The sequence below is a fragment of the Myodes glareolus genome, chromosome 5 (genome assembly GCF_982192425.1).
Source record: "Myodes glareolus chromosome 5, mMyoGla1.1, whole genome shotgun sequence".
NCBI lineage: Eukaryota > Metazoa > Chordata > Mammalia > Rodentia > Cricetidae > Myodes > Myodes glareolus.
Window position 1 is genome coordinate 50,696,264 of NC_142030.1, and position 12,643 is coordinate 50,708,906.

At 44.3% G+C, this 12,643-nt stretch overlaps 1 protein-coding gene across 3 annotated transcripts in view; it reads right to left on the reverse strand.

Annotated features, from left to right (window-relative positions):
* Ptprg (protein tyrosine phosphatase receptor type G) overlaps window positions 1-12,643 on the reverse strand; it is a 674,545-nt gene that overhangs the window by 196,157 nt on the left and 465,745 nt on the right. For all 3 annotated transcript variants that reach the window (XM_048420806.3, XM_048420808.3, XM_085687941.2), the window contains exon 5: window positions 9,825-9,920. In XM_048420806.3, coding sequence (XP_048276763.1) covers window positions 9,825-9,920 — 96 coding nt within the window. The remainder of the gene's footprint in view (window positions 1-9,824; window positions 9,921-12,643) is intronic.

Here is a 12,643-nt window from a genome sequence, read left to right on the forward strand (position 1 = left end):
AATAGTCTTTGGTAACATCCGCTAGGAGGGAACAGGCTATTTGCAGACAGGCGATACGCTCGAAACACCTGATAAGGCTTTAAATCCCGTGTTGTGCACCCACAAATCAGCTCCAAAATTGCATCTCAACATTAAGAATGACTCTGGCTTTCCCTTAATGATAAGTTCTATGAAATCAATTAGCTGTTAAAATAGCTTAATTGGAACATATGTATTTTAATTTGTGTGTGTGTATTAAAAAAGTCTTCTTAATCAACCCAAAACATTCTGAAATTGCATTTCTAGGTAATGGAGCAAAAGAATTGAACTTCTGACAGGATACAAGCAAGGAGGTGGAAAATACGGGAAGGGGTGTGAGCCCAATGACAGCAAATCGCAAGGAGGGTGGTAAGAGCACATGGCTTTAGTGTGACTGTGCGCAAAGCCATCTAAGAACGAGTTCGTCAGTCCAAGCTCATGTTCCCCGACACAAAAACAGTTCTGGGGATTTTTAAATCCCTGGAAAGGAGGTTTGGGGGGGTCAGTGAGGCCTCTCAGAATAAGGAGGCACAATGTGGCCAAGTCTTGATGACCTGAGTTTGACCTCTGAGACCATCGCCCCCACCCACACCCACACAAAACAAACCAACAAAGGCAACAGAAAGAAAAATGGTGGGGGAATTTGAGCAGTTGGGTACAATTATTGAGTCATACCCCTGCCGCCTAACTTCACAGAACTAGTGGGGAAAAATTAGAACTAGCTATAGCTATGATAAATAATTTATTAACAACAATAAAAAAGGCAGAAAAAAATCTTTGAGAATATGTTTTTCAAAATATGCCTACTGAGGACACCATGAACAAAAGTATGATTTATGCTTTAGTATTTGTAGTTGATCTACAAAAGAGTAGAAGAAAAAGAAAAACAGAGAGGCCAATCCCAAACATCGTAACTGCAAACTACAAGCTCGTCACATGAAATGTTCATCACTGTGAAATTACAAGAAAAATAAATTTGCATTTTTCACTTGGTATTATCTACCTGACCTGTCTGGCGGCCCTTCATCCTAGGGACAGAATGGTGGTCACTTGTAAAGAAAGGATTCAAGACCCATTCCTTATTGGAACTTACTGCCCCTGATTGCATTGCTGGTAGGATACACTGTTAGGTTCCCTTTGAAATTTTCATGGGGTCCGGGACAGAAAAGTTGTCTGATAAACAGTGAAGATTGAATGAAGAAGTTATCAAATGAGGTACAGAAATGAAGAAAGGGGAAAAATCTGAAGCAAATCTGAGAAAACCAGAGATGCAAATAACAGCAAGAGTCAAAAAAAAAAAAAGAAAGAAAAAGAAAAAAGAAACAAAGAAGACCAGATGCACTAAAACAGAAACCAGCCATCAAGGGCCACACCCAGACCGCAAAGAGCAGCTAGCCAAGAGGCAGCAGAGCCAGCCCACAAAGCGACAAGAAGCCCAGGCCTCACCTGCTATTGAGAAAGATGAAAGCACTTTGATAGGAAGGATTACAAAATAACTCTCAGACGTAGACACACACATCGCGCGCAGTCCTGGTACTAAAATATTCCTTTGGGTCTTTGAATTCAGTAGTGAATAATTTTAAGGCTTATTGCTCTTTCAGGATTGTGGGCACAAATACTGAAATACATCCCTATAATACAATGTTCCATGAGGTGGATCAGTGACGCCCCTTGGGGGAATCATCAGTGTAAGCCAATCACGAGACTCACGGATCCATGAGACTGTCATCGCTCACGTTCACAGTTTGACTATCTCAAGGGTCATGCGCTTCTGATAAAACCAGTGTCTTTATGGGCGACGCACAAGAGCCTTCTGGACAATGCTTTTTCCAAAACACAATTCACGGATGGGGTGGCAAAGCTCTGTGGGGTTTCCTCTAATTGGATAAGCAGCAACTGAGGCAAAGCATTGGCGTGAGGGATGGAGAGAGATGGGTGGTAGACAGAAAGAACAGCAGCCATGGGCCCCTGCCTCAGAGAGTTCCCACTCCACCCTTCCAGGAAGCACACCTCCCAGTAAAAATTCCCAACACTCATTCACTGACAGGCCACCAGTATCTCCCGCAACGAGCCACCGCGAAGAATCTCGACGTGACAGTAAATTGAGTATTTGCACAAGCAAATCACAAAACCAGTCACATACAAACGATGCCATGATGAATAGGCCCGCTGGTCCAGGGTGAGCTCATGGCACTGGGGACAGGGCAGGCAAGCAAAACAATAGTTTCTCCACGAGATGGAAGGTTAGGGGCCACAGCAGGTCAAAAGAAGGACAAGTCATACCTGCTTCTGATGGGTTGGGGAGAGGAAGGGGAGAAGCAGGAGGTGGGGAGAAAGGCTTTGGCGCCAGCTCTGGATGGATGAGTCACCAAGAACTTCTCCTGCCTTCTCCATGTCTATAAATAACCCCAGGTGCTGCCATTTCATTTAATTACTAAGCCTCTCCAGATGGAGAAAAATAATTAAGCAGTCTGCGGTGCCGACGTGATATAAAGAATAGGTTAGCAACTTGTGAGCCATTTGAATTCTGATGTTTCCTTTCAACGGTGCAGTGAGGGCAGAAAGGAAAAGGGGTCAAAGGACAGCACAGACCTTAGAAAAACCCCAATAAGCGTAGTCGAACCCTGGGCAGAACGGAAACAGAAAGGGGAAAGTCGTGGGATGAAGGGCGGCGTTCCGCTGGCGCATACAAAGCAGAACTGCAAAGGTGAAATGGAGAAAGGACACCAACGATTTCCTGATGATGGGCTGTCAAAAAGAAAGACTTCAGGGGGGCTGGAGGAACGGCTCAGCTATGGACAGCACTAGCTCTTCCAAAGGACTCAAGTTCTTCAAATGAAATGGTAGCTGCCCATACCAGCAAGCTCACTAACCAGCTCTAACTCAGGGTGTGGTGTGTGTGTGTGTGTGTGTGTGTGTGTGTGTGTGTGTGGTGGAGGGTTCCAACAACCTCATTTAGCTTCCACAGATTCTTGCACCAACTGGGTATACACACACACATAAACTTAAAAGGTTAAAAATGTTCAAAACAGAAATACTTCAAGAAAGCTCATTTATATATAAGTGCAACATAGCATATTTATACTTCATAGAAATACACTAACTGGCTATGTCTCTCCTGATATGAGAACCATTTTATATATGTGCATTCGAGACAGATTCAGAAGTGACCCTATCCAGAGACTGAGACAGGAGAAAGAAATGTCTAACTGTAGTTGGCCCTTCAAGCCTTCCGTGTTCAACACCCTGAAGTTCCCTGGACTCAATGAAACATCAAAGCAATTTCATACATGCGTAAGTAAGCATGGCCATCGTGAATTCTAGGCATGAAGGACATGATTGGGGCAGCCCACCAAAAAGGACATGACTGGGGGCAGTCCACCAGAAAAAAAATCAATAAAGTCAATAATCATCAGACGTTCTGTGCAAAGGCAGAAGTGATCAAGACTGAACGAGAGTGCCAGTGAGCCTCTACTTGGCAGACTGAAATCCTTCAGGTGATCATGTGGCTAAAAATACCACCCTCCCTGGTAGGAAACAGGAAAGTATGGGAGGAATGCCCTGGAAGAAACAGCTTATAACTGAGAAACCAAAAATGGACCTAACTTTGTGGCCGTGATGGAAATATAACCCGACACAAAGCATGGCCATCGTGAATTCTAGATAGTCTCCTCTCAGAACTCCAAGTGAAGCCAATTAAATCTTTTAGCATATTATTTTTAAAAGCAAAATATCCTGCCACAATTGCCCAATTATTCTCCCAATTCTAGCTCATGGAAGCATGTGTATATTCTTGCTTGTTTCACGGGATAACCCACGGGAGACATTACAATAAGAGAAAGGCGTCAAGGAGCACGTTAATAGTTCTCAGAGCGTTTTACATTCTTATCAGCATTCAAACAAGGTTAACAATAGAGAATATTCAAAGTTCTACTCTAAAAAACAAGGTAATTATTTTAATTTTTGTACTTACACTAATTATTTATTCTTTGGAATGGTTTAACAACAAATTCCTTTATCCTTTGCCAAGCTGTTTATTTCAAATTCTCTCTTTTTTTTGTAAAGTCCTTTAAAACAAAACTTTACTCTTACTTATCATTTTTTTTTAATCCCAAGAGCTGTGAACCCAAGGATGATCTGTGTGACCAAAAGAAAACAGGATGTAATCTGGATCTATGACTGCCAGGCTGCCAGGGCCTACAGAGTGACTCTCAGCTTTGTGGGCCTGCACTGCAGCCATGGGAGGCTGATGAACTCTCGATCTTCTGCTCCTGGTAGTGGTCCTTCTGCCCTTCCTCTGGGCTCCCAGGCAGCTCTTGCAGAAGGCCTGCTATGCCATCTTCCACTGCTAAGACAGACTCTCGAGTTGATCTGTTACCAAAAGATGCCAGCTGCCACTCAAAGTTTCAGCAGTCCACGCGCGCGCAGCATAGACACATTAGGAGCAGGCAAACGTGAGCAAATGGGAACATCTGGAGGCAAGCACACCTTACAGTGTGGTGAGGCACCTGCCTCCAATGCAGTCACACACTTCTCGTCCTGAGTACCGCGAGATGTTGTGGGAGTAACTTCCGCTGCCTCAACCAATAGTTGCTGAAATACGAGCCCACAGTGCAGCGGGGAGCGACTTCCGCTCCGTCAGCCAATAGTTGCTGAAATACCAGCCCACTGGGGCGTGGTATATTTCTCTTTTAAAAAGAGAAGCAGATCCGGATCAGGCTCTCTTGGTTCCGGCTCTTGGTTCCGGTGCTTGCTCCCGGCTCCTGCTCCAGGCTCCTGCTCCTGGCTCCTGCTCCAGCGACTAGGCTCCCTTCCTGACGGTTTATGGTGTATGTAAGTTTTACCCCCCAAAATAAAACATAACTGTTAAAACATAACTGGTGTGGGATTGATTCGCTGATAGTGAGAGTATCAAGTCATTTTCTATAAAATCTCCCACACTCAGCATAAAAAAGAAAATCATGAGTTCAACAAATGATGTCAATGATCTGTCACAAAGTCAGATCAACAAAGCTAAGTTTAAACCCAAACAGGATCACTTGGTCTACTTTCTGGGCCGGTGCTGGATACGGTGCTCTGGCAATGGCATGAACCATACAGATCGAACCACAGCGAAGGCGGAAAAGGCACTAGAAGGACTCAGAACAACAGATTTGTGTGTAGAGTGAGTCAACAGCAGGATCAACATCTATATCTACAATGATGACATGATTGTTTCACGTTGTGGTCAAGGGGAAGGTTTTTATTGTAGATGGTGGGGGGGGCACCAGAGGCATCTAGAAGAGTCTGGAGCAGAGAGAAAACAGTAGACTAACAATGACCAGTAGCTTAGACCCGACCATGAGAGAAGCAGAAGCAGAGCAAATTGGAAGTGGGAAGACATACAGAGCGGAAGAGCAGAATGGAGGGGAGGGGCAAAGGAGAGAGCACTGCTGAAATAGCAGGGCTATCAGGAGAGTGAGTAGTGGGGGGGGGAGTCTCAGGAGCTGGGGAAGTTGAGGGTAGGGGTAGAGGGAAGAGCTGAGATGCTAGCTGGACTCTACTTGTGATACTGAGGGAGCCTGGGAGCCAGCATGTGCTTTAGGATGCTAATAGGTACCACAGACAGCCAGTGGGAAGGGAAAGGGAACCAGCCTCACAAGTTCCTAAGCTGTGACTGCTGGCTTTTGACTAATCTCCAGAACGTGGGGAAGTGCACTTTTCCTTTGGCCCTGAATATCTACTCGGAAGTCTGCCCTATCACCCTGGGTTATCAAACAGTAGACCAATGAAGACAAGGTGAGAGTGAGACACTTGTCTATTCGTGCGTGCGTGCGTGCGTGTGTGTGTGTGTGTGTGTGTATGTGTGTGCGTGTGTGTGTGTGTGTGTACATGATGTGTGGGCAGGGTAGGGGATACATGGGTGTCTGGTGCGAGAGAATTGTCTGTATTCTGTCAATCATGTATTTTAATAAAATGCTGATTGGCCAGGCAGGAAGTATAAGCAGGTCAACCAGACAGGAAGTAGAGGCAGGGCAATGAGAATAGGATAAAGCTAGGGAGGAGGAAACTCCCTCCGCCACTCCTGCGCAGACCACCGAAGAGGCAACATGTAAGCTGTCATACTGAGAAAGGTACTGAGCCCATGTGGCTAAAATAGATAAGGATAATGGGGTAACATAAGTTACAAGGACTAATAAGGAGCCTGACCTAATGGGCCAATCAGTTTATAATCTTATGGAGTCTTGTGTGTGATTTTCTTTGGGGTTTGCCGGCTGTGGAGTACCGGGCGGGACAGATACCCCAACAAGCCGGCCCTCATGTTACAGGTGTCACTCCATAAGGTGAATCTCACAGAACAACTCTCTCCTATTTTTTATGTGGATGTGGATTCACCATGGAACTCAGGTCATGTAACTTGCAAAGACCTTTACCCATGAAGCCACATACATCACCAGCTTAAGACCTCTCTATTATTTTAGACAAAAATATTCTAATTTACTATGTGTTTCAAGGAAGAATTTCTGTTGTTTTAAATTATGTGCATAGGTGTGTTTGTGTGTAAGGACACCTGAGCTCAGTGCTTTGTAGAGGCCAGAAGGAGTTATCAGATCCCCTGGAGCTGGAGTTACAGGCAGCGCTAAGTCACCTGTCATGAGAATTGAACTGAACTCAGGCTAGTCGGTACCCACTCTCCGCCACTGAGCCTTCTCTCCAGCCCTCTCAATCATTCTTAAAAAAAGAATCAAAGAAGGAAATCAAGCCAGACTGAAGGATAACAATACTACCTTCTCCTTCTAGCACACGACAAAGTGAAGCTACGATGTCTCAGCACACAGGTGGTTTGTCGCAGAGGGGAGCCAAGGCCACTCCGCACAGCTGTGTCCAACACAGTATGGTTCCTTTTATTATCTGCCCTATATTTCTTGTCTCTACGACAGCAAGCCAAAACTTGGAAAAGTCCCAACTAACGAAATATACGCTCAACTTTTTCATACATGAAACAGGAGCTGTGTCCTAGAAACACTTCAAAAACTCAAAACCTAGATTTCACAGTCAAGTATTTTGGTGCTTTGTCTGCCCAAGCCTCTAATTGGTCCTATATTTAACAAGTGTTTGTGGAGGAATCAAAAAAGAAAAGGAATTCAAACATTTTGGCGAAGAATGCATCCTTCCAATACTTAAAAAGCATCTTTCCAAACACGCCTTCCTGCACAAACAGCACCCCACAAAGTAGGGCCTGGTTACTCACAGTGGCTATGAAGGAAAGTGGAAAATTGACAGCCAGCTATATAAAAAGCAGCAGGCAAAGAAGGTCAGAAAACAATGGGTTAACAGCTAGGTGGCAACTGCCTTAGAGTGAGATGTCAGAGCTGTCAACTGTAGTCTGGTCAGGTCAGGAGCTAGGAGGGGTCCAGACAGAACCCAGTGATCCTTCCAGCAGAGCCGAACCTGAGATCCCTCCCTCATGAAGAGTCATGATATCACAAGGGTCTCCAGCCCACAAAACCCCATAGGGATAGATACAGAGTGTTTGCCAGTTACCTAGTGCCACCTCCACGCGAGTAGCCAATCCAGGGACTAGCTGGCTGGGGATGTGCTGTCCTCACTTCACAGACAAGAGTGTTGTGCTCAGGAAGGCTAACTGCATCACTGTCAGGCAGGAGTGGGGCTCAAAAACAAGGGATCCTACTCCAGTAAAAAAGAAAAAAAAATCTCTGAAAAGACTATGTTCTGCTTTGATGAATGAGTATAATCACGGAAAAGAGAGGGACTGAGGACCAGCGGAAGACAGCAATATGCAGTATAAACAAAGATCTTCAAAGTGCCTGGCCATGGATGACGATAAACAGCATTCTTCATGGCTTAACGTAGCATGTCTAGATTATACTTCTATGTTTAAACAACTAAGGACATTCTAAGAAAAAGTCACTGTGAATGACACATTCCAAATTTTTAGGGCTGTTTTCCTATTTTAGCTTATTCTGTTTCACTATATTTAAAATGCTGCCAGGAATCCCTAACTAGTCTCATGGTCCAGTGGAATAGCACCCTATATTTGAAAACTGGTGCCAGGAACTAGAGGGGGGGTCACTGATTAGAAGTGGTTTCTGTTCTTTGCAGAAGACATGGATTCAGTTCCCAGCACCCACATCAGGCAAATGACAACGGTAATTCAAGCCCCAGAAGACCCTTGCACAGGTACCCCACATACATCTGCTCTTACACATGTATATACTTAAAAATAAAATAATGTCTTAAAAGAAAACTGGTCCAGAGCCAATGGTTTTTAATATCAGGAGGAATATTAGTGTCTGAGATTTCTACACATCTCCTACTGAAGTGTTTATTCAGGATAAGGGAGAGAAGCAGTAAGAAGAGGGGGGAAAAATGGAGAAACTTGCCAATCGCATGTTCCCCACCAGAGGGAACAGTGGGATGAACTTATCTCAAACAAGAATGTTTCTTCTCCATGGCAAAGCAGCCTGCTCAGAGAGACAGGTGTGGTCGACCTATGCCGGAGAGGATTAGCAGCCCCTCCGAGTGGCTGAGAAAGCACCGACTACCAACACTGACCCCTGAGGAAAGAAACACTTGCACGTGATGGTTCCGGAGAATTCTGAAGACAAAAAGGCAAACCACCTATGTACTGTCCGAGTAACATTCCACACTAGACAAAAACCATGTCTCTTAAAGAAATTTTACTTTAGTATGAATGGACTTCTTCAAAAGCCTGAGCACAGTCTAGGGAGACGACTCAGTTCTTAAACTTGGCCTCATAAGCAAGAGGAACTGGGTTTGGTCCCCACACAAAAATCTGGGCATGAGATGAGAGGCAGAAACAGGGGGACCCCGAAATGTGCTGTCCAGACAGCCTGGAGGAACCCTGAAATGTGCTGTCCAGACAGCCTGGCCGTTTGACAAAGGCCCAGGCCAATGAGAGACCCTTTCTCAAGCAAACAGTGGAAGATGGCTAAAGAATGACACCTGAAGTTGCCCGCTGACCACGAACACATGTTACATGAGCACTTACACCAACATATGTGTGTGCACACTTGTGTGTGTGCACGCACACACACACAGCACACAGCTGAGAAGCATTATCTGTAGGACGAAGGGTTTCCACCTTACTTTAAACCCTGATACAGGAGATATGAGCAGTAGTCAACATAAACATATGAAGGGTAAGAGAAAGAGCAGGGGGTAGCGGTTCACACCTGCACTCCTAGCACAGGGAAGCTAAGGCAGGGGGATTCCTGTGACTTCCAGGCTAGTATGGGTTGTAATTTGAGACTCTATCTCAAACAAACAAAAGGATGAGATGGAGAGTGGTGATTCCTAAGTGAGCCAACTTGGAAAGAGTCTCAGCAAAGATGAGTTGCCATGGCGACCTGGAGACGGAAAGAAGAGGGTCTTTTCCAGCAAGTGGCTGCCGCTACTTATTATGGCTCCTTCAGGTAATGTCAAATTTCAAAGTTGCTTAAAAGAAAACCACCTCTTTTTCATCTGCCTCTTAACATGCTGAAGGAACCTGTTCAAGACGGGGCTGCCGCAAAGTAAGTTAGATGATAAATGTGTTCTTCAATCTGCACACCAGTCAAGTAGCAATAAAATCAGAATAATTCATGCAAAAATTTTCATTATGTTTCAAAACATACTTATTTACATTTTAAATCACACATTAGACAATATGAAATATCTTTCATTTGGACAGGTGTGAACTAGAAAACAGATGCATTCATTAAACATAGAACAATTCGGCAAATTAAAGGAAAAAACCCCCAAAGAACTCTCTGGTTGAAGTATTTCAGCCGCTGTTAACTTACTTGAAAAAATATGGCCATGGCTCCAATTATTCTGTTTTCTGAGATTGCCATCTGGAAGCTGTCAAAGTCATCCGGATTGTAGAAGAAAATCTGCATCTGCAAAATAGTTAAAAATTGTATCAGAAAAAAAATTCACACCTATTGTTAAGTAGAGAATAGTCCAGAGAGGACATTTGCTTTCCACAGACTGAGACCATAACCCATTTATTCTTTTATTCATAGTTTTCCTTTGTAAAACCTGCGAGAACACATCCACACACTATGCCACTTCCCACACACTTCTGCTTCCCACACAACTGCATCCACGCTGCCCAGGACACACCACTCCGGAGGCGTTCTTAGTGCGGTTACCCGGCACATGATGAAACCTTCCCAAGAGGGCAAAGCTTGAACACGGCTCAGCACATGTGAGTAGGGAAGGAAGTAGGGAATGGCTACCTGTGAGAGGTAGCCAGTGTGGGAAATTATCATCACACGAGAAACGATGTAGGCATAACTACTGAGACTCGCCAAGCTAGATCTCAGGAGATGGTGGGACCTCCTCAAGTGTGATAGGAGAAATTTCACAAAGAAAAAAATTAACGGTAAGAACTATGAAATCGTGTCTTAGCGTTTACCGTGTACATAAGAGCTATTCCACACATGAGATCATTGAATGTACTTCAAAAGCTCTAGGAAGACAGATGCTAAAGGCAAGGAAAAACTGATTCAATAAATGCCCATCAAGTTGCTTTAGGCTGAACATCACAGGGAGAACCAACTCTGGGCCCCTCATACCAATGGTAAAGACCTTCTCTTGTATTCGCTAGAGTTTCTTACTCAAAACACAAAATCCCGATGCATCAACTTAAGATCATTGAAAGGACTGAGCATAAATGCGGACGACACAAGTGACCGCCTTCTGTTGTTTGGTTTTGACTTTTGGTTTTGTTTATCAAGACAGGGTTTCCCTGCGTAGCCCAAGTTGCCTCGGAACTTGCTTTGTAGACTAGGCTGGCCTGGAACTCACAAAGATCTGCGTGCTGGGATTAAAGGCATGAGCCACCAGCACCCAGCTAACTACATCCATTCTTATTCCAACATGGTGCCTAGGAGACCCTCAGGAAGGCGGTGTTCCTGACATAGAAGATCAAGCCTTTCTTCGTGGCAGAGGGGTTGTGAAGGTGAAGGCACACGAGCAGCATTACTGCACCGTGCTCAGATCCCAGCACTCCACCCATTAGCACACACTAACACCAGCAGACTTCTTAAACATCCTAGGGAGAGGGCTGGAGAGATGGTTCAGTGGTTGCTCTTCTAGAGGAAATGGGTATTATTCCCAGGATCCACATGGTGGCTCACAACCACCTGTAACTCCGTAACTCTCCATCGGACACCTTCTTCTGACCTCCTGGGGCACCAGATACACAAGTCATATATAGATATACATGCCGCAAAACACTCGTAAACATATAAAAACAACTGAACAAAAAAATACAATCATAAAATGAATGGATGGACTCAAATCTCCCAGGAAATCTTGCTCCTTCAGAAAAACAAAACATAACAAAAAAATTCCCAAAATATCTCCTAGGTAGATATCATCCTTCTCTACCTCCACTCATCCCAGTTCCTAAATGGCATGCAATGGAAATGATGATCATATCCAAGCAAGGAACTTAGAGATTTGATATGAAACAATTAATTCCCAGAAGACACTGTGAACTCAAGGTGACTCCATATATAGGACAAAGGTGAATGGAGTCTGCGTGACAGAACGAACAGAAATGCTGAGGAAATTGTGCCAGGTTAGTTTCTGAGGGGGAGACGAAGCCTACTGTGTCAGATCACGTTTTAGAGGCATTCAGGGTCTATGTAGATCTGGGAAAGAGGTAGATTCTTTTGTGACATTATTCTTTTAAGGCAAATTCATTTTCTTAAGACCAATGCTGGTGGTTTGGACAGCTTTAGACATCATGAAGTTACACTAAGAAAAATCCACTCTGTGAGATGCCGATTAAAACCATTAAATACTAAGTCAGGTGCTTCAGGTTCAATGCCACTGAACCAAGGAGGAAAAAACCTCCACACAAGTATATTCATAAAATTACACTTCACCGCCTTTTAGAACTCAGACTCTCTCAGTAAGTAGTTTCCAGGAAGTTTATCCTTCGGCCCCTGAACGGGGCACTATTGCTCAATGCACCACCTGAGTAGCAGGGGACACAAAACGCATTAAGACTTCGTCAAGGGCACACTGATATATAGCCCGGGATGGAAATGCATATTGGGAAAACATGTTTAAGTCGAGACTCCACCCATCTGTATAATAAAATATCTCCGAAAGAAACCACCTGTGTGGCTTGGAAATATCAATTTCCCTTGCAGCCTACTGAATTATGCTAACATGTGATGCTGTCGAAAGATAAGAAAGCAAAGAAAGGGATAAAGTTGTATGGGACAACTGGAGTCTAGCAATTGGCGGTTGATGAGAAACTTTGCAAGGACAACGCTGTCAAACGTTTCTGGTTAACTCAGTCCACTGTGACCCTGGTTTTGACCTATACCGAGTCCTGATTTAGCGTTGCCTGCGGGTTATCATTTCAATGTCAAGTCCTCAAGAATCTGCAATTTCTGCATTTATTTTCAAAAGCCACACCCAAACCATGGTGCGGGGGGGATGGATGCATGCCTATAATCCTAGTACTTGGGAGGTTAAGGCAAAAGGCTATGTGGAACAACCTTGACTGAAACAAACAAAGCAAAATAAAGAACAACAGGAAAAGTAACACCCACTACAGACTGCATAAATCTGGGGGAATATTTGCTTCATAGTAATT